The sequence below is a fragment of the Leptodactylus fuscus genome, chromosome 11, assembly GCF_031893055.1.
Source record: "Leptodactylus fuscus isolate aLepFus1 chromosome 11, aLepFus1.hap2, whole genome shotgun sequence".
Lineage (NCBI taxonomy): Eukaryota > Metazoa > Chordata > Amphibia > Anura > Leptodactylidae > Leptodactylus > Leptodactylus fuscus.
The window spans coordinates 45,032,277-45,053,999 of NC_134275.1; the positions used below are offsets into that span (position 1 = coordinate 45,032,277).

General features: G+C 40.8%; 2 protein-coding genes across 3 annotated transcripts in view; both read right to left on the minus strand.

Annotated features, from left to right (window-relative positions):
• Positions 1 to 438: 438 nt before the first annotated feature.
• LOC142184177 (myosin heavy chain, skeletal muscle, adult-like) overlaps positions 439 to 21,723 on the minus strand; it is a 38,073-nt gene continuing 16,788 nt past the window's right edge. Inside the window, exons 40-41 of one of the 2 annotated variants that reach the window (XM_075258917.1) lie at positions 21,370 to 21,504; positions 439 to 547 (exon numbers count right to left, since the gene is read on the minus strand). In XM_075258917.1, coding sequence (XP_075115018.1) covers positions 530 to 547; positions 21,370 to 21,504 — 153 coding nt within the window. In that variant the 3' untranslated portion in view covers positions 439 to 529. Of the gene's footprint in view, positions 548 to 21,149; positions 21,288 to 21,369; positions 21,505 to 21,723 lie in introns of those variants that run through there. The other variant, XM_075258918.1, reaches the window with a different exon arrangement.
• LOC142184699 (myosin-4-like) lies at positions 661 to 11,844 on the minus strand. The gene is made up of 39 exons (XM_075259750.1): positions 11,805 to 11,844; positions 10,135 to 10,350; positions 9,555 to 9,698; positions 9,315 to 9,471; positions 9,200 to 9,227; positions 9,001 to 9,115; positions 8,779 to 8,871; positions 8,628 to 8,691; positions 8,446 to 8,544; positions 8,213 to 8,316; positions 7,994 to 8,132; positions 7,790 to 7,908; positions 7,561 to 7,710; positions 7,301 to 7,471; positions 6,908 to 7,214; positions 6,752 to 6,822; positions 6,572 to 6,659; positions 6,371 to 6,488; positions 6,156 to 6,279; positions 5,933 to 6,069; positions 5,588 to 5,843; positions 5,266 to 5,508; positions 5,003 to 5,179; positions 4,778 to 4,923; positions 4,600 to 4,690; positions 4,118 to 4,507; positions 3,909 to 4,035; positions 3,674 to 3,792; positions 3,336 to 3,532; positions 3,069 to 3,252; positions 2,810 to 2,975; positions 2,519 to 2,643; positions 2,125 to 2,433; positions 1,797 to 2,000; positions 1,585 to 1,710; positions 1,314 to 1,496; positions 1,129 to 1,233; positions 954 to 1,049; positions 661 to 840 (listed from the first exon to the last, which is right to left on the minus strand). The coding sequence occupies exons 2-39, from the start codon at positions 10,336 to 10,338 to the stop codon at positions 661 to 663; spliced, it is 5,856 nt and encodes a 1,951-aa protein (XP_075115851.1). The 5' UTR covers positions 10,339 to 10,350; positions 11,805 to 11,844.

A 21,723-nucleotide genomic window follows, 5' to 3' on the forward strand; every position in this document is an offset into this window, starting at 1 on the left:
TAGTTTTGATTTTTTTTTTTTTTACCCTATTGAAGTATAATATGAGAAGAACATGACTGATGAAGACAATGATAAATGCTACCTGGATTTGTAAGGGTAGGTTCAGACGTGTCAGATGTGTTTCACAAACTCCTGTGTACAATCAACTCATTCTGGTACATGGAACTGAATATTGTAGAAATTTCTACAACAAATATCTCATTCTAGTCCGTGTCTTTTTATTAGGGTACATTTACACACTCAGGTTTTTGCATAAGTTTTTAAAGCCAAATGCAAGTGTAGATCATAAAGGATATATTATAGGTGCTCCAGGCAAAAACCCGGAGCTGCACATGGCCCCTTAGCCAATATCCTAGTGCGATGTAGGAGTGAATCCATATGAATAACCCCAAAATCAAACATGACAGAGACGGTTTTCAAAAGCTTGCAAAGGTTTATTTATAAAGGTAAAGGGAAATGTCGGGTAGTTTTACAGAGAAAAGAAATTTACATTTTGCAAATTTCAGAATCTTCTCCTGTCGATGTGTCTTCATTCCTCGCTGTCTTTCTGCAAAGAAAAAGAAAGAACCTTTAATATAGTCTGTGATCAGGGTCAGCATATCGTTCTTTACTAGCCTATTACCGTTATATCCCCGGACTTCTCTACTATCAATTATATTATTATCCCCATGCTTCTTTTATTGAAGTCATTGTATTGTGCTGTACCTTGCCACTGATGTCACGGCTCTTTGCTCTGAGTTTGTTCACTTGGGACTCTGCAATGTCGGCTCTTTCTTCAGCTTCTTCCAATTCGTGTTGGACCTTTCTGAAGCGGGACAGGTGGGCATTGGCCTGTTCCTCCTGGAAGTAGATAAAAAGACAGATCAGTTAATAAAAAAATGCTAAGTGACTACTGTACAAGTGAAACTGTAATTTCCATGTATAAGATGATCGATGCTTTATGTCCAACTTACAGATTCCTCAGCCTGCCTCTTGTAAGCCTTGACCTTCAGCTGCAGCTTGTCTACCAGATCCTGAAGTCTCAAGACATTTTTCCTATCTTCCTCAGTCTGCAAAACATAAATTCTTAGTGTTATTCAGACTTGCTTCTTGCACAATAAACCTTCACTAATGTAAAGTAGACTTTACCTGGTAAGAGAGTTCCTTCACTCTCCTCTCATATTTGCGAACTCCTTTAATTGCTTCTGTGCCACGCTTCTGTTCATTCTCCAGCTCATTTTCTAACTCTCTGACCTGCGGAAACAGTATAATTTAATCATTTTGCTTTCCAAGTTTTGTAAAATATTCGTTGAAGGCATCTCTCTGAGCCTTACCCTAGCTTCCAGTTTCTGGAGCTGTTTCTTTCCACCCTTGAGTGCCAGCTGTTCTGCCTCATCCAGACGGTGCTGCAGGTCCTTCACTGTCTGTTCCAGGTTCTTCTTCATTCTCTCTAAGTGGGCGCTGGTGTCCTGCTCCTTCTTCAGTTCCTCTGCCATAAGTGCAGCCATAAGTGCAGCCTATAAACAAGAAATGGAAAAATCAGAAATCACAGCTTCTAATCTAACATATACTAGTAGATATAGCTACAGGTTATTTTTCACATACATCAGTGATGGCCTTCTTGGCTTTTTCTTCTGCATTTCTGGCTTCTTGGACAGCTTCCTCTACTTCATTCTGTAGCTGACTGGCGTCATTCTCTAACTTCTTTTTGGTGTTGATAAGGCTTGTGTTCTGCAATATACAAGCATATATCTTATAGTTCTATGTCTCTACATTTTACATTTCACCAAGGAACAAGATCCTCATAGAAGGCTTACCTGGGAGTGGAGAAGCTGAAGACGTTCACTTGCATCCAGAAGTTCTTGCTCTGCCACCTTACGAGATCTTTCTGTCTGTTCCAGAGCAGAACGGATCTCCTCAATTTCAGCCTGTTGCAGGTTATTCCTGCGTTCTACAACAGCCACTTGTTCCTTCAGATCCTCTTGGGTCCTGAGGGCATCATCAAGCTGCAGCTGGGCCTCCTTAAAGTCAAAGAGAGGGGAAGATGTCATTTAAGAAGAATAGGTATGTTTAGTTTTATTACTACTAAAAAGTCTGAGTAGAAAATACAGGGCAAACATCAGTAACATGCATTCCTGGCATTACCTTCAGTTGTGCTTGGACATTTCTGAGCTGCTTCTGTGCCTCAGCTGCTTGGCGATTGGCATGGCTCAGCTGGATCTCCAGCTCATTCAGGTCTCCTTCCATCTTCTTCTTCAGTCTCAGGGCATCGTTTCTGCTCCTGATCTCAGAGTCTAATGTGCTCTGCATGGTGTCAATAACTCTCTGGCTGTTCCTCTTCAATTGCTCAATCTCCTCATCTTTCTCTGCAACTTTCCTGTCAACTTCAGATTTGATCTGGTTGAGCTCAAGCTGAATGCGGAGAATCTTTGCTTCTTCATGTTCCAGAGACCCCTAGGAGGACATAATGAGGTTTTTTTTAGCATTCTGTTAAATTTTCTTTAGTTTAGAACTTTTATATTTGCAGCAGGTTTAGCACCTCTGCTTCCTCCAGGGCGGCCTGCAGATCGCTCTTCTCTTGTTCCACTTGTTTCTTGGCTTTCTCCAGCTCGTTGATGGACTTGTTTGATTCACCGATCTGTTCGGTCAGATCTGAAATCTCCTCTGTAATAAACCAAGCAATGTTCATTACATGTGTACTGGCCTTGACCATTGCTATCTAGAACCGCAGAAGTGGTTGTTTATGAAGAAATACAATAAGGTGTGGGCAGCCGGTATTGTTAGGTACGGACACTAATTGCAAGATATGCAGTTACTGTAAAATGCTTACGCTGCAGGTTCTTGTTTTCGCGTTTCAATGTTTCAACTTGTTCTAAAGCTTCCTCATAGGCATTCTTTAGCTTGAAGATCTCTGTGCTCAGACCCCGGGCTTCTTTTTGGGCTGCTTCCAACTCGGCTTGACCCTCCTCATACTTCTGTTTCCATTCAACAAGGACCTGCACAAAGACGACCATTTAATCAATAATTCATTCTATATTAGCGTTAACCAAGAGTGTTTAACATTGCCCATGGTAGTATCCAGATCTTACCTTATCAAAGTTCCTCTGCTTCTTGTCCAGAGCAGCCGCTGCACTATTTGCCCTCTCAACATCAACCATCAGATCCTCAACTTCAGCCTGCAGCCTCTGCTTGGTCTTCTCCAAGGAGGCACATTTGGAGTTTACAGCCTCTACTTGTTCCTCTGCATCCTGGAGACGTTGTGCAAGCTTCTTCCTATAGATGAATAGTAAGAAGGTTACGTTATCCCTCACCTACACCATTTTTTTTCTTAACTCACTTATATTATTTGCTCGTACTTGGCCTCTTCTAGCTCCTCTGTGCGCTGAATGGCATCAGTTTCATATTTGGTTCTCCATTGGGCAACTTCGCCATTGGCCTTGGACAAAGATCTTTGGAGTTCGGCCTTTGCTTCCTGTTCCTCCTCATATTGCTCACGGAGCAAATCACAGTCATGGCGGGAAGATTGCAGAGCGTGGGCAAGAGCGTTCTTGGCCTGTTAATGCAAAGTATGGGTATATTATTTAAACCACATCAATGCAGATTATACAGTATATTGATGTGAACAACAGTGACTGGTGAAATGATAAAGCCTATTGTTTAATGTATCGTATATTTAGTTGTTCATTTTCTATACCTTGGTCTCCTCCTCCAGCTGCCTCTTGAGTTCTTCAACCTGCTGTGTGAATCCTTGTTTTCCTCTGGTCAGCTGAGAGACCAGAGATTCTTTTTCCTCTAGTTGACGGGATAGTTCACCTGATGGGGAATATCATGTAAAGAACCATTAGATCAGAGAAGATTTGTGACGTCCAGTAATGCAGATCTATAGTATGGTGAGTTACTTCACGCTGTAACATTTTTACTATATGTACCATTTTCAGTCTGGAAGCGTGCTCTTTGGACTGTGAGGTCATTGATAAGACGCTGGTGCTCATCATCTTTAGACTTAATTTCGCTGAGCTGATCCTCAAGGACACGGCTGACTTTTTCAAGGTTGGCCTTTAAGGATAAAAATCTGGCTTAGTATAATCAAATACATTTTTGTTACATGGAAAATACTTTATGGTGGTGTTTCTTGTACCTTTGATTTTGAGACATTCTCCAAGTTGCTGGCAAGGTCATCGATTTCCATCTTCAGCTCGCTCTTCTCCTTCTCCAGCTTCTGTTTCACTCTCTGGAGGTTATCGATCTGTTCTCCGAGTTCGGCCACACTGTCGGCGTGCTTCTTGCGCAGGGCAGCGGAGGTGGCTTCATGCTGAAGAGTGGATTCTTCCAAGTCACGTCTCAGTTTCTGGAACTCTGCCTCACGCTTCTTGTTCAGCTCAATCTGAACTGAGGTGGCACCTCCAGCTTCTTCAAGTCTTTCACTGATCTCCTCCAGTTCTCTGGACAAGTCTGACCTTTGTTTTTCAACCTTGGCACGGGCAGCACGCTCAGCTTCAATCTCCTCTTCCACCTCTTCAATACGGGCCTATTATATAGGAGGGTGGATCAGGATACATTGAGCCTCACAGATTACCAGCAGCCATGTTACTACTGTACTGGAATATTATGTCACTATACCTGCAGCTCCTTGATCTTCTTCTGCAGCTGAGATCCCAGGGACTGCTCATCCTCAATCTTTCCTTGCAGCTGGCTGATCTCAAAGTCCTTCCTGAATTTGTAAAATATAGGTTTTTCAGTAAATTCCTATTAAAAAGAAACTTTCCTGGCAAAGATGAACAAGTATAAATCTACTAACTTTTTTAATTTTTCCTCCACTTGTTGTTTCTCATTTTCTAAATCCATCACTGTTTCTTGAGACAGCTTCAGGTCTCCTTCAAGCTTCCTCTTGGCTCTTTCAAGGTCGAGACGGAGTTTCTTTTCTTGTTCCAATGATCCTTCCAACTGATTAGATATATCATTATTGTGATGTTTTTGACGCTCATTATATTATATGCTGTACATTACAAGTAGGAATACTCACATCATCTACTTGTTGTTCAAGCTTAGTTTTGGCCTTGGTCAGGGAGCTGACTTTGTCCTCCTCAGCCTGCAGGTCATCTAGGGTTTGTTGGTGAGCCTCCTGGAGAGCCTTCTTCTCTTTGGTAATCTTTGAGATGTTCTCGTCCAATGCGGCCAACTCTTCGGTAAGGTTTTTAACCTAATGAGACAGGATCGTTTATTTAGTGAACTTGTATTTCCTATGATAAAATGACATTGCTTGGAAAATCTAGTTATATATCTCACCTTGTTTTCAGTGGCATGCTTTTCCTTTTCAACTTTGGCCAAGGTAAGCTCCAAGTCATCAATGTCTTTCTTCAGCTCTGAGCACTCGTCTTCCAGTTTCCTCTTCTTGGCTGTCAGTTCAGCATTGCTTTCCTCCTCATCTTCAAGCCTTTCTGTGATTTCTTTGATCTTTGCTTCCAGTTGGATTTTGCTCTTGATGAGACCTTCACACCTCTCTTCTGCATCTGCCAAGCTTTCCCCTTCCTTGATATAAAATAAAGCCAATTAACACTTGTATAAAAATCATAAATTCATTATTAAGATGCTCAATGTTGGATCTTACGGATTGCACTTGCAGCATTAAGTCATTCTTTTCTTGCAGCATGGCAACCATCTTCTCTTCCAGTTCTTTCCTCCTTGCTTCTGACTTAGCGAGGGCTTCTTTGGTCTTCTCAAACTCTTCCTTCATGTTGGCCATCTCTTTTTCAGTCTCTGCACTCTTCAGAAGAGGTTTGATCTTAAAGTACAGCTTCATCCATGGCCAGTGCTTGACATTCATGAATGACCTGACGTTGTACTGGATGACATAGATTGCATCCCTATGAAAAATAAGACAAAATTTGATGAATAGGTTATAAAAACGTCACAAGTATTTTATAAGTGAAATGCAACCTTCTACAATAAATACCTTCTCTCCACCATTTTCTTGAATTCCACTCTCATGAGGAAGCCTCTGCACAAAGCCTGAGTACGGGTGATAAGCTGGGCCAACTTTTCATCTCTCATTTCTTCCAGAGTACCCAAGAGACCAGCTTTGAAGAACACCTGTAAGATGTACTTGTAAGTAACTCTATTGCTCTCCCTTCCTAAGGTATTTAAATACTCTATATTGCAAAAATGTATTTTCTTACCTTAGTATGACCAAACTTGTACTGGGTATGATCCACATCAATAGAGCCGAGCAGTTTCTCAGAGGCCTTCTTGCTGTCAATGAACTGTCCATCAGGGATTGCACTAGCATTGAGGACCTTGTAACTGAAGACGGCCATGGAAATATAAAGCTGTTAGTTTCCATCAAAATATAGGATGTTTCAGACATTATAAAAAAATCCTATGAAGTATTTACCGTTGCTTGAAGTCACCATAGAGGATTCTGCTGGGGAATCCCTTTCTGCAGATTCTGATACCCTCCAGCACACCGTTACATCTCAGCTGGTGGATGATCAGATGATTCTCCATGGTACCTGCACGGGAAGGAATATAACATTATTAACAACATGATAAGCATAAGAAGAGTCATTCAGTATTATTTATGCCCATGATTTACCTGGAGTCTTGGTCTCATTGGGAATCAGACAACGCACAAAGTGAGGGTGAGTGCTCCTCAGGTTAGTCATCAGCTTGTTCAGATTTTCCTATAAGATGTAAAGCATTTACTTGTTACTGGAGACAAGGAAGACATATCCGGCTGTTCACATCAGTGGTGTAGATAATGAATATAACTCACTCTGAAGAGAGCAGACACGGTCTGGAAGGAGGAACCCTTCTTCTTCTTGCCTCCTTTTGCTGCAGCATCAGCTGTAAAGGACATTTTATACATTAAAGGACGTGAAATAAAATACACAACCACAGTACAGACCTGTTGTATCAGTCGTATCCTTACCGTCAGCTGCAGCGTAGCTGGAGTACAGGAAGGACAGAAGTTTTACTGAAGATTTCTGGTAGAGGCCGACAACAGTCTCATTCAGTGGGTCCTTGTTCTTGTCCAACCAGCCAGAGATGTTGTAATCCACAGTACCAGCATAATGCACCAAGGAGAAGTGAGCCTCGGCCTTTCCTTTACCAGGCTTGGGTTTCTCAAAGTTCTTGCACTTGCCAAGATGCTGGTCATACAGCTTGTTCTTGAAGGAAATGTCAGTAGCTTTGGGGAACATGCACTCTTCCTCCAGGATTGAGAAGATACCCATGGGCTATAAGCAGAGAGAAATAAGTCTATAGTCCTAAATCTCAGATATCTTATGTGTATGAGCAATGGATTGGTAGAACTAGTACTAACCTTCTCAATGAGCTCAATGCAAGCAGCCAAATCCATACCGAAGTCAATGAATTCCCAATCGATTCCTTCCTTCTTGTACTCTTCTTGTTCCAGGACGAACATGTGATGGTTGAAGAACTGCTGCAGCTTCTCATTGGTGAAGTTAATGCAAAGCTGCTCCAGACTGTTGTACTGGAAGAAAGAACAGGAATGAGAGTGTAGAATCTGTTGTAAAAAAACCCCAGAAAGTGCTTCTAGAAAGTGGTTCTAGTTCTGCTTACATCAAAGATCTCAAAGCCAGCAATATCCAGCACACCGATGAAGTACTGTCTTGGTTGTTTAGTGTCCAGCTGTTGGTTAATACGGGTGACCATCCACAAGAAAAGCTTCTCAAAGACGGACTTGCTGAGGGCACCGATGGAATTGTAAACCTAGGAACAAGAATGATTATTGCATTCATTAAGGGCCACTCATTGTATTATAGTAGATTTAACTTCTAGCAATTTTTACCTGTTGAACTGTTTGACCCTTGGTTACAAATTCATTGCCGACTTTGACCCTTGGGTAGCACAGAGCCTTCAGGAGATCAGCAGAGTTCAGACCCATCAAGTAGCCAATTTTGTCAGCAACTAAGGAAGCAGCAATGTAATACATTGTCATTCACTGTATGTAACCATGTAAGGGAGCCACATACATATATATCAGCTGCTGTACCTTCAGTGCCTTCGGGCTCAGCTTGCTCCTCTCTTTGCTTCTGCTTGAATTTCATGTTACCGTGGTGCATGACAGCTCCAGTCATCTTGTAGATGCCTAGCTTTTCATCTGGTGAGAAACCCAGGATGTCGATGGCACTCTGCACAGATATATGTACATGTTATTATATGCTCAGATCTTTAGGAACATATTAGGAAAATGAAGCTGTATATGTCTTACATCTGTGGCCAACAACTCCTCTACATCATCAATACTCTTCACAGCAATTTCACCCTGGCTGATGAAGGGGTAGTCGTACGGGTTTGTAGTAAGGAGAAGCATTTCTGGAGAAGGGAAGAATGTTCAGGAACTTCTATATCCACGCAATGGTACTACTAGATGCCATACATGAATCTATACAACTAGAACACTAATAATACTAATCTGTATACATAGTGAAATAACAATGTTACCGATGAGTTCTGGCTTCTTGTTTGTCAGGATCTGGTAGAAGATGTGGTAACTTCTCTCAGCTGAAAGCTGGAAGGTGACTCTGGACTTCTCCAGCAGGTCTGTGGATGAGGAATATCACAGGTCATTGATGGTAAGGCAGCAAATGCCGAATCATTACAGTGAATGTCAATGTAAAACTTACAGGTTTCAATATCAGCGGAGGACAGTTTTCCTGTGGTTCCAAAGTGGATTCTGATGAATTTACCCTAAGGAGCGTGCATAGATGGATTTTTAATAGAAGGCCTATTTTTTTTCCCCCAAACTAAGTATTCTATAAAATCTTTGCTACTTACAAAACGGGAGGAGTTGTCATTTCTCACGGTTTTGGCGTTACCAAAGGCTTCCAGCAGAGGGTTAGCCTGGATGATTTGATCTTCCAGTGTTCCCTGGTAATTTAAAGGAAAAGCTGAGTTGTTCTGTAATTCTGATTATCATCTGATCCCCACTTTTTGGGGTGCACTTGCTATGTATATATACTCTTGTATACAGGACAGAGACATAACTATAGGGCTCACCTTTAAGCTGTTGCTCGGCTCCTTCTTCTTTCCTGAATCCCCAATAGCTGCAATTGTTGCAAAGTATTGGATGACACGCTTGGTGTTCACAGTTTTTCCAGCACCAGATTCTCCACTGGTTACAACAGAGAAAGGTTGGTAAGTCACTGCGGCAAGTGTAAGAACATCTATGTTGGAATAATCTACATCTTATACTTACGTAATGAGGATGGACTGGTTTTCACGGTCTGAAATGAAAAAGAAAGGAACATATAAGTAACCAGAAAGACAATGCAGAAGAAATGCTGTAAAGTTCTAAAACAAATGACAATGACCTGTTAACATGAACTGGTAGGCGTTATCAGAGATGGAGAAGATGTGTGGTGGGGCTTCCATACGCTTCTTTCCTCTGTAGCCGGCAACTACTTCAGGGTTGTACACTGGCAGCCACTTGTAGGGGTTGACAGTGACACAGAAAAGGCCGGAGTAGGTCTGGAATAATACAGTAAAATTTATAGCTCTGGATATGTTTAACACGATTTCATAAAAAGACTAAGCTAAAAGACAAGTCTTACGTAGATCATCCAGGCCGCGTAACGTTCTTTAAGGTTATACAGCACAGACGCCTCATTCAGATGGGTCATCATGGCCATGTCTTCAATTTTATCGAACTTGGGAGGGTTCTGGGGGTACACTTGGCTGTCTTTAACAGTTACTTCCTAGAAAAAAATAAGAGGCTTGGATTAGCTAGAGGTTTGGTCACTTATTTATTAGCTATGTTTACCACTAGTTTACCATTCACTTCGTGTAGGGCCTTATTTTGTTCCCTGATAAATTATTATAATAACCCCCACAACATGGATTTGAAGTTAGGCTACATTCCCATCTGCGCCAATGTCTGTCTGAAATCACGGATGAAATAGTGACGCAAGCAGGACATGTTTGTCTGGTGACGGATCAGCTTTACTTTGTAATCCATTCTTGTACTCCAAATGAATGGATCAATGTATGCTGATGTGAATACACCTCTAATAAAACATAATGCGAAGAGACTGGCACGATCTCTACCTAAGACTGACTTTATATTTTGCCTTGGAGATGATCCCTAATAGTAGTAAGGATTTCTTTATGCATATTGATAAATGTAGTGTTTACCTTTCCATCCTCCGTCTTCACAGTGACTTTGCCACTGTCACGGGCGGTGATCAAACCTTTCACATACAGTTCTTTGGGATCATCCACAAAGCAATTGTTCTTGGCATCAAATGGTTTGTTCTGAGCCTCCAACCTCTCCTTCTCTGATTTCCGCAAGAAGGGTGCGGCCTCCCCAAAGACCGCCATTTCACCGTCTCCCGACATGGCTGCGGCAGTCTGTAGGACATATAAAAGTACAGGTTATGTCTAACAATTCATTTCTGACAGTCTGCTACACAAGCAATTGTGTCATGTCTGGTAAGTCGATGTACAACACCAAGGTTTTTCAGAATCGGTGTGACATTTATTCATATGTGGTCCAAGCTCATGATGACAGGACATATGGCGGTGTAAGGGAATTAAACCCATGATGGTGCCGGGGGGCAGGCAGAGAACTAAAGGGCCTTAAATGAATGGGCAGGCTTACAAAACTAATCTAGTGTTATTGCTTTACATCTAGACTGATGGTATGTCTGGTAGATTTACTTGTAAGATCAACTTTTTCTTAAAGAGATTATTTAGTTTTTGCACTCGGGCTAATAGAAGTAGTGATAAGCAATTTCTAAGGGGTTGTCTCCACTGGACAATGAGTTTTTTTCTCCAAAGGCCTCCCATACACATTAGTGTAAAGCTAGCCAAACCTGCTGATGTCAGTGGGACCATCCAGCTACCTTATGTGTATGGGGTTATCCTCACAGGTGAGGATGTGAGAAAAAAGGATCATGTTGTATCTTCATGCCCAATTCTTTTGATCTCAGGGGCGAAGGGTCTGACAGCAAATCTCCCCTCTCAGAATTTGTGCACACTTGGCTGTGCTGAGTGGGTATGTGAGAGTTGAGAGGAATAGCTGTCAGTTGTACAAATGTTTGGCCAACAGCTATTGAAGGTTTACAGCACCATATATGCGAGGATCTGAGCGGAGGTACTATCTCTAGGGGTATTCTCCACAATATGGAAACTGACATCGAGGGTTCCGTTTCTCTGCAGTAGAACCACAAGTGACATGAATGGGATACCCTCTCCCCCCACTCTATAGACTTCTACTGGAGGGTAGTTAAGTTACTTTACAGAAAACCCCATATATAGCAATATTGAAGTGTACATGAAATGATGCACACATTGAAGGTTATGAATAAATTGTGTGTGTGTGTGTGTGTGTATATATATATATTATACATAGATGGATACTACATGGACAAGGCACTATTATGGCCTCTTGTATGGCCATACGCATGTCATCTGTAGTGCAGTCTTGGGGACTGCACTACTCAAGGACTGAATTACAACAGTACTGGAAAAGTCCCGGCAGATCCATTTAAGTGAATGGAGCATCAGACATGCTAGCACACTGGAGCTTAATTCATAAAAATGCTTCAGGGGGACTTTATTCCAGGGGGATCTCTACAGTTAGACTCCCCCCAGAGGTCTGGCTCTTCTACCCTATCCTGTAGATAGAGGACAAGTGTCTATAATGGCACAACCCCTTTAAGATGTAGGACCCCTCATACAGATCTACTTATCTCACATCTATAGATGAGTACATATATTAGAAAGTAACACTTGGTGATGTGAGTGTATGGGAGTGCATGTTAGTTTAATATGTGATACATATCCCTTTGTCTGACACTTACCTGCTAATGCTGCTCCTGATGGAAAAAATCTTCTGTGCCCTTAAAGAAATGGAAATAAGGTGAAGTTATAGAAGTGACTGGTGGCAGCTTATAGTCCAGTGAGGAGGCAGAGAGCACAGAAGCCAGAACTTACCAAGAGGTGACTGGTGACAAGAAGGCAGGAGGGCTTATATACAGGACTTTCTGCCCTCTCAGCATTGCTGCTCTCCTGTTAAGGAATCGCTCCATTACCATAACCGTCCACAGAAACCCAATACTTTCTGTTCTTCACTTCACAAGTAAAAATAACTGGACAATTCTCAGGCATCAATGTGTCCTTCAGTGTTATCTACAGGACAGAGACAGACCAAGCTGTCACCATATGGTTAGAGATGTTGCTTGTAGATCTATGACGAATTATCTATCTATCTATCTATCTATCTATCTATCTATCTATCTATCTATCTATCTATCTTATATCTATCAGATTTACATCTATTTCACTCTCATATCTGTCTAGCTATTTCATATCTATCTATATTTCTATCTATCACATATCTCTGACATTTATCCATCTTTCTTGTAACTTTCTCTAAATCAATAAAAAAAAAAAAGTCTAGATAATTCTGTATATTCTTCCAAATCTGGAATATCTTGCACATTAGTTTTTAAAGCAATACGTAGTGGCATTGTCTCTTCTCTGATTTGCTTTGTGATTCTGGTCAGTTTTGCTCTAGATTATTTGTTTTCTATTTTGTGGCATTTAGTTCTTCTTTCTTTATTAAAGGTTGGAGATGTGAAAAGTTACAGTACTTTCTTTATTAACTTGCTGTTCAGTACCTTTATGTTAACTTTTTTTAAATTATTTTTATTATTATTGTTATTCTTCTTATTATTATTACTATTTACAGATACATTATTTCCTATGTTACAGAGCAGTGGCCATTTACAAACCATTCTGTTTACTCTGCAAATCCCAAGTAAAACAAATGTCCACATAATAATTTCACAGGTATTATGCCAATGTATTATAATTGTTAGTAGTAATGGTTTATATAGTGCTACCATAGTCAGTCACGCAGTACAGCACAATCCAACTGTACCACAGCTGAGCATGTACTAGATTCTGGCTGTCGTCCTCAGTGCTGAACGTTATGGGGGGGAGGGGGTCATATCTACATGAAGTCCTGTCTGTGACTAAGTTATCAAGTACATTGTGGAAAAAGATTTGCTATAATTCATTTTATTCGCCATAATTAATTTCTGTTTATTGATTGAAGTCTGTGTTTTGCTGTGCTTAAGAGTCCTATCAGTGATTGACATTATCTCAGGAGGTACAGCCATACATGGAAGTCTGAGTAAGTACAGAAGTACATTTATACATGTAGAGCTCTATTTTAAGATATAATGTGCAAATAGCTGATTCTTAGGGATGAACACTAATATTTTAGACTTTATTTACAAGCCTTTACTTTGGATTAGAATAAACATAAATGGACGGAAAAAAAGACTCTTTCACCAGAAATGACAAACGTAGAAATAGCAAACAGTAAATCTTCCCCAACCTGCACCTGATGCAGACTAGAGGGTTATAACACATAAGAGGCTAATACTGCATAGCAAGTGTGGAGAAACTCACATAAGAATAAATAAAAAAACTTCCACACTCTAATAGTAGAAAATTGTTCAAGTATGTCAATATAAAAAACATGCAAATACAAATAACATCATCCAATACAAATATTGTGGGGAATCAAAGAGAAAATAGTACCAGTAAACACCAAGGTGGTAACACAATAAGTAATGAATAGAGTATCTGCAAAAAGCAATATATATGCCCAATAAGACCATAGTATATATTATATGGCTACAAAGATCCAAGTATAATCGCCAAGTGAGATGTCTATCAGGCAATGACAAAGACAAATGCATGACCCATTTTTACCACAGCACACTGGACGAAGCCCATTGGAGCGGGTGAAACGCGCGTCGGGCGTGTTCCTTGGTGGTGTGGTAGGTCTGTTGGTAACAGTGTGATGTGGTAAGAATGGGTCATGCATTTGTCTTTGTCATTGCACATCATCTGTAATGTTGTCACTTCTAGTACAAGCAGGTTTTATTAGTGAGTTTCTGAGACCATGATAACATTGGGCAGCACTGTCAGTGACTGCTTCACCCCAAGTGTGAGAAGGAGCGCGATCGAATATCCTTCCTTCCAACTGCGGTCAGGCTACATAATCTATATCAGGCTAAGCGACGATCACTCCGCACAGAGAACTAAATGATCCTGAAGGGTTTCTTTTTCTTTTCTATCTGCTATTCTGAGTTTATGTGTGTTCTTTTCTTGTAATATATTACTGTATTATCCATGCTGCTGTAACACACTGAATTTCCCCATGGTGGGACTATTAAAGGATTATCTTAACATAGCACAGCAAAGGACCGAGACTAAGCTGCCATACTTTCCTAATACTCTGCATTAGACGTGCATTAAGACACGTGGGGAAACCTGAGCCTATGTCTAACAAAATGTAAAGTAATATATGTTCAGTTAAGAAAGATTTCCATATCTTATGTGGCTTTGAAGTTCCATCCTATGGACGATCCTTAAAAAAGAGAGCCTTGGTATTCTGTCAGGGGATTGTGAAACCATATCCTAGAAAAGTTCTGAGTCTGCACATTTTCTAAGACTATGTTTGGAGCCTCATTGAACACAATTCAACCCTCTCTTGTTCAACCTTCAGTGTTCATCCCAAGAAGATGTAGGCAGCAATATGTGAGTACTAAGAATATACTGTATATACTGTATTATTTGTATGTGTACGGTATAGATCACTCGTTGGCTATGAGTAGAGCAGCTCCCAGCAGCTGGCTAGCCTGTGTTTTTAGTTATTAGGCTCTGTTCACACCAGCGATATTTTATGTATCAAATGCAGAAATTCTAGTAACTGATGCTGTAACAAATCTTATAGTCATCTGGTCAATTTTTCTCCCAGAAATCCTTTTTTTTTTTTTGTATTATCTGCCTTTTGGTAATACCAGATGCCTCGTTTGGCTTATTAATGTAATATCTCATGTATTTATGGCATATATTTTCCTATGAATTTTGAGGCATTTATGTATTCCAAGCTATTTTTTTTTTTTTTTGCTGTTTTTGGATTCATCATATTCATGGTGTTTGTTTCATTATACAGTATCTAAAATGTTATGTTTTTTTTTTTTACATCATTGATGGTTACATTTGTTACTTAACATATATGTATACTTCCTCCTGGATAGCAATACCTTTGCCTCCTATAATGAATTGTTAGGCTGTATTCACACAGAGTAACGCCAGGCGTTTTTTGTGTGTTTTTTGCACATAGCGCCGCGTTTACGCCGCGTAGCGCCGCGTTAACGCCGCGTATACGCCGCGTTAACGCCGGGCAACGCCACCGCTAAATAGCGCGGCGTTAACGCGGCGTATACGCGGCGCTACGCGGCGTAAACGCGGCGCTATGTGCAAAAAACACACAAAAAACGCCTGGCGTTACTCTGTGTGAATACAGCCTTAAAGGGGTAGTACTGGGTTTTCTTCCAAAATAGATGCACACCTGTCCATGGGTTGTGTCTGCTAGTGCAGTGACTGGGAGAACACATCACACACGTAGGGACAGGGGTGGTGGGGCTTTTAGAAAGAAGCAGCTTTGTATTCCAAATTTTGGAAAGCCCTTTAATATATGTAGACTGTGTCTTTGTGCTCCTTTCTATACACTGATTTTGCTACTTGAAGTCTACTGACAAGCTAGTTGTAGATGCCATGTTTCTTCTTTTTTCCTATATTCCCTTTATCTGAAGACAGTTCCATTTGACTCCTTCTGGCTTAAGTCTTGTGGTTGGGAACGGAAGAGTAACCAGGTCCCCCATTCTGGTAATCAGTGGGGGGGGGGGGTCCCATAGTTTGATCCCCCCCCCCCACACATTATGTAAGCATAGATAATGGATAGGTAATAAATACTCCAGGCTGGAATATCTGATTAAAGGGGGTTATCCAGGAAATAATAGAGTTTACTAGTCCATTCCCTGCACTAGCTAAGCTTTATTACTAATATATAATATATAGTCTCTCCAGACTATTGTTTATTACCGTTGTAGAGGCCAGAACTATCGTTCCTATATCTCCCCAGCAGCTTCTCTGACTCTCACAGACATCACCAACTCATCTCAACTTGGACCACAGGTCCATTGAGTGGTGTGGGATCGGTCATGTCAGACCAAGAGCTGAATTATGAGGGATGTAGGCAGAGAAACAAAAGTCTCCACAAAGGTAATAAATGGAGCTCTCAGGTATATATTAGTAATACATCTTAAGTGAAGAGAATGTAGCAGTAAGTTTTATCCTTCCCTGGATAATCCCTTTAAGTTCAGATGGTAAGAATGCCTGTAGTACTCTCAGAACCTTATATTGGGGGTGTCACTTGGCGTCTACCTAGGGAGCTGCTAGCTAGGGGGGTTTAAGCTTCTTTTACCGTACCTGCAGCAGCATTTTGTGCACTTTGCAGAAATACCCCATTCAGATGCATTGTGGGGATTTCAGTAGGACAATCGGTACAACAAATCTGACAGGTGTAAACACACCCATAGACTGTTTAGCGGTACATTTCTGACTACTGTTTTGCATTCTTTTCATGCTGATTCATTTGTTCTCCATCTCCATCACTCAGATGCAAATCTGCTTCGGCCATTACAGACGGACCCACCAATCTTAATGGTGGCCCGACTTATTTATTTATTTTATCATTTATTAAAGCAGACTGTTTAAAAAATGGTTGTGTGAATTGCCCCATAGACTGTCACCGCTGTGAAAATGGTTGTGTGACAGCTGCTTTTCATTGTCGTATGGTATTAAAAACCACCGGGCCTCCGTGTAGAGGCCCCTTCAGGTGCCATATGTACAGAAGCAGTATGCCTCTATGGGACAATACTTCTGTACATATTGTATGCAATGGGCAATTTTTTTGTGTTATAAGTACAGAATTCTTCCTTCATATAAAACTGGAAACTTCTAGAGTTCTGGTACAGACCACGTACGTTTCAGTAGGTCACTTATATAATATGGCTGTGTGCATGAGGCCAGCATAAACTGGCTGCATTTCTGCACCTGTATTATGGCCACAGATCTAAGGCTGGTCGTGGATCTGATCACCTGAATGTACAGCATCTTAGGTCCTCTAGAAGCTGTGAGATGGGGGGAGCAGACCCTCAGTTGGAATGGGATTTGCATCCGCCTTACAGGATTCTAGCCACATAGAGGTGGCAGGCGACACTGTAAATCCAAAGGAGCAACTGTGCCTTGTATATAAACCTCTCAGCTGTTGCTTCAGGACGTGGCTCCTTCTGCTTCTCTTCTTTTCTTGTCCTTTTTGTGTGAGTCAATGTGAATTATTTTTATACTGAAGGTTACAGCGTAATGGTCCTCCTGCTAGATAACCACAATCCAGAAAGCACAATGACCTGAGAGTCTTCTCTAAAACTGCAACTAATTGTAATCGGGCACAAAATCTCTAGTATTTGTTGTCCAGTCTTGCTGAAATTATCTGACCTATAGCTAATGTTTAATAGTCAGCTTTATGTATCGGTTTCCTCCATTATATAAGGCCTCTAGCTTTATGGTGAAGGTGTTGAGGTGTAGATGACAATGGGTCACTGAAGAAAATAGGGAAGACATTATAAGAATGAATAGAAGTTATTTTACAGAACTTTTATTCCAGGACACACTGGAATACACTTGGGGCATTATCTTATTCCTTCCTATTCTCGTCCGGATGCAGAAGCCCTATGGAATAGTATGTGTAATATATATAATATATATATGTATGTGTATATATATATATATATATATATATATATATATAATATATATATTAGTATGTGTAATATATATATATTATGTTACACGCACAAGTAAACTTTCACTTTGATATAAAGAAGTGTATGTGTAACATTTACTACCTTTCTGCATTGAATAGTATAGCAGTCTCGGTTACTCTACATGTTAACCTGTCAAACATTTGACTCCTAGAGACCTGGCTGTGCCCCAGAACATGCCTGAATACTTATTTTCTCCTTGCAAATGCCTGCTACTGATGTAGCCAAAAAATGTGGTGTGAAAGAAGCCATCCAGCGCCTCTCACAACAAGCTGCTCCTTAAGTGTCCCTTCAATGAAGACTTATAAATAGCTGTTTTGTGTGTGGGATGTGCAGCAGCGCTGTGTCCTCTGTCTGTACACATATATTATTAATCTGTGGTGACAGCTGGGGATTGCTATTTGGTTGGTGCAACAGGAGATCCTGACAGACTTCACTAAGTCATGTGTGTGTACAGCCGGTGTCAGCGACACAGTCTCAAATAGCCGGAGAGATGGTGGAGAGGGCTCGCTGCCTGTCAGTAATTGTAAAATATTCCTTGGAAGATTATGCAGCTGCTTGGGTAGAATACATTACCATATGACTTCTGCTTCTTAAAACACACAAGGTGTTGGGGATAGGATTCTTGTAGTGGTATCCTGGGTCTCAAACTCATGGACTTTGTTAAATCAGAAATTAAAGTGGTATTTCTATCAAGGATATTCCATAATTATCTACTGTACACTCTCTAGGTCAGTGATGGTGAACTTTTTAGAGACCGAGTGCCCAAACTGCCACCCAAAACCCACTAAATTATCACAAAGTGCCAACACGGCAATGTAACCTTAATACTGTGCAGATCCACTGTTTCTGACTATTACAGACCCGCAAAAAACAGTCGTGTGAATGGGACTTTACAGAGCTTTGAATTATACAAACAATTTTGTACTGCATTTGGTATAATTTTGAACAATTAATGTTCACTATTTACATCGTACAGATCTGTTTTATAGGACCGTGCAATGTTATTATGGCCTGTAATAATATCACATGTCTGCTATAGAACAGATACTGTGTGATATAAATAGTAAGGGGTCCCCACTCAGTACAATCTCCTCCATAGTGACCCCCACACAGTACAATCTCCTCCACAGTGACCCCCACACAGTACAATCTGTTCCACAGTGGTCCCCACAAAGTATAATCTATTCTGTAGATGGGTCCCCATAGAGAGGTTTCTGAGTGCCACCTCTGGCACCCGTGCCATAGGTTCGTCATCATGGCTGTAGGTCATGCAGATATCTCCAGAAAGGGCTCCCCTGCCACCAACTGGATGTACCAACCAGTAAAACAATGAATAGAAAGCTGGCCGTGCATTCGCTTCTATGGAAGATAACTCAAAGTTGTTTTACTATGTGTACCATAAGCGCGTTGGGTACAGAAACAGCCACATGTATATGTATATAGGCATGTGTGCATGTTATGTGAATTCATACATGGGTGGGTGTATAATATATATATATATATATATATATATATATATATATATATATATATCCTATTAATATTATAAATGTGAAAGTTTGTGTGTTTGGATGTTTGCATGTTCGGATGTTTGTTCCTCAATCACGGAAAAACCGCTCCACCGATTTGGCTGAAATTTTCCACAAATGTAGATAATACACCCGATTAAACAATAGGCTACTTTTTGTCACAATAGCACACATATGTTTGTGCCAGGACCCCCACAAAACCCAAACTCACACCACCATCTCTGCAATCTCACACACTTTGGACCATAGCAAGCCACAAAATTCCTATTGCCCTCTACAGCCTCGCCCCTAACCCCACACAATCACATATACATATATACTTTACCACTTTGCCCCTCACCTTAACGATACTCCAGGAGGCGCTCTTTAACGCTCCGGAGCAGCCATGTTTGCCGACCCCCACCGCTCTGACAATCCCCGACACCGCCCACCCATGTCAATACCCCTAGGCGGTCTAATAAATGCAAAAAAAAAAGTTTTAAAAAAGTAAAAAAAAATAAAAAAAATAAATAAAAATTGAAATCACCCCCCCTTTCCCTAGAACACATATAAAAGTAGTTAAAAACTGTGAAACACATACATGTTAGGTATCCCCGCGTCCGAAATCGCCCGCTCTACAAAGCTATACAAATATTTTTCCTGTTCGGTAAACGCCGTAGCCGGAAAAATGGTCAAAAGTGCCAAACCGCCATTTTTTCACTGTTTTGATTCTGATAAAAATTTGAATAAAACGTGATCAAAGCAATAACATTTACCGAAAATGGTAGAACTACAAAGTACACCCGGTCCCGCAAAAAAAGACGCCCTATACATCCCCGTACACGCATGTATAAAAAAGTTACGGCTGTCGGAATATGGCGACTTTTCAAAAAATAATTTTTTCACACAGATTTGGATTTTTTTTAAGGGGTCAAAATGTAAATAAAACCATATAAATTTGGTATTCCCGGAATTGTAACGAAACACAGAATACAGGGGACAGGTCATATTGGTTGCACAGTGAACGCCGTAAAACCAAAGCCCGTAAGAAAGTCGCAGAAATGCATTTTTTCTTCAAATCCACCCCATTCTTAATTTTTTCCCTGCTTCCCAGTACATTATATAGAATAATTAATGGTAGCATCATGAAGAAAAATTTGTCCCAGGAAAAATTAAGACCTCATATGGCTCTGGGAACGGAGAAATAAAAAAGTTATGGGGTTTAGAAGGAGGGGAGTCAAAAACGAAAATCAAAAAATGCCATCGGCGGGAAAGAGTTAACTTCAAATACTTCTGTCCCAAAGTCACTCTGTAAAATTTCTCACAACACCGTATAGCAGCTCAAATACAAATTAACTTCAACACAAAAGTCTCATGTATTCCCTGAATTACAGCAAAAACAAGATACACAGTTACATTTCATATCCCATACCGTATACACAGTACGAAAACCTTACCCGCGCCTGTATTTACCCATTTCTACAATCACCGCAGACGAAGTCGCGGGTACCAGCTAGTATATATATTAGTCATTATCATTATATACATATAAGCTTGTCAAAGGTGACATGTATATGGACTGAAATACAACGGCACCCCCACCTGCCACCTTAGATAAAAGTGAAAACTTCAGCCCTACAGGAGAAATGAAGTATTACATGGTTTAAGTCTGCTAGAACAGTAGCCACAAGTACGGAGCATCACGTCATTCTGGCTCATATGGTAGGGGGATTCTGAGTGGGCAAACCCTTATCTTTGATGTCCTTTTAGGACTGTTACTGAAGACAACTCCTTTAGCTCTTTCAGTACCTTCCTCACCACCTGTTTGCCCTTCTCTGTCTTATATTTCCAAAATGCCTAGAAATCAGTAGTTGTAGTTTCACATCAGATGTACATGCCGATGATGGCAGGTCTGTGTTCCACCAATAACATACAGACACGGCTTCTCTACACAGGTTTGCATTTTATTTATACATGACGGCATTAACATCCTATATAACATGTAAGACAAGGACGCGGGCACCATGGAAGAAAACGCCATTCTGCTCTTTTCAGGCTCTGCTTGAGATCACTCGTTGTCTCCCTTCTGTAGAGGAAACATAGGAGTTAGTTTGTCTATGGAATTGGGCAGAATACCTAGCCATCTATTACAGATAACCGTCCTGTACCTTGCCACCAATGTCGCGGCTCTTTGCTCTCAGTTTGTTGACTTGAGACTCTGCAATGTCGGCTCTTTCCTCGGCTTCCTCTAGCTCATGCTGGACCTTTCTGAATCGGGATAGGTGGGCATTGGCCTGTTCCTCCTTCAAGCCAAAAGACAATAAAATTCAGTGATTTGGAAATCCATAAATTTGTGTGTTTCCCATAATCTCTAAACCAAGGACATTAAAGATATGATCACATGCTATGCTGTACCTATTAATAGACACGGCAGGTACCTCTTGGGGTTACCTAGGCTCTAACCCATCATATCACTCTGCAATTGATGTCCATGATATAGAGCTAGGCCTCTAAAGGTAACA

Bases quoted from the DNA above. Each gene is read 5' to 3' on its own strand.
- LOC142184699 (XM_075259750.1), bottom strand. From the start codon at position 10,338: ATGTCGGGAGACGGTGAAATGGCGGTCTTTGGGGAGGCCGCACCCTTC. The intron at 3,533-3,673 runs GTATAGAAAATG...TTGCATTAACAG, and splicing joins AGCTGGAGGAGGAGACCAAG to GCCAAGAACGCTCTTGCCCA. The intron at 1,711-1,796 runs GTAAGCCTTCTA...TGTATATTGCAG, and splicing joins TTCAGCTTCTCCACTCCCAG to AACACAAGCCTTATCAACAC.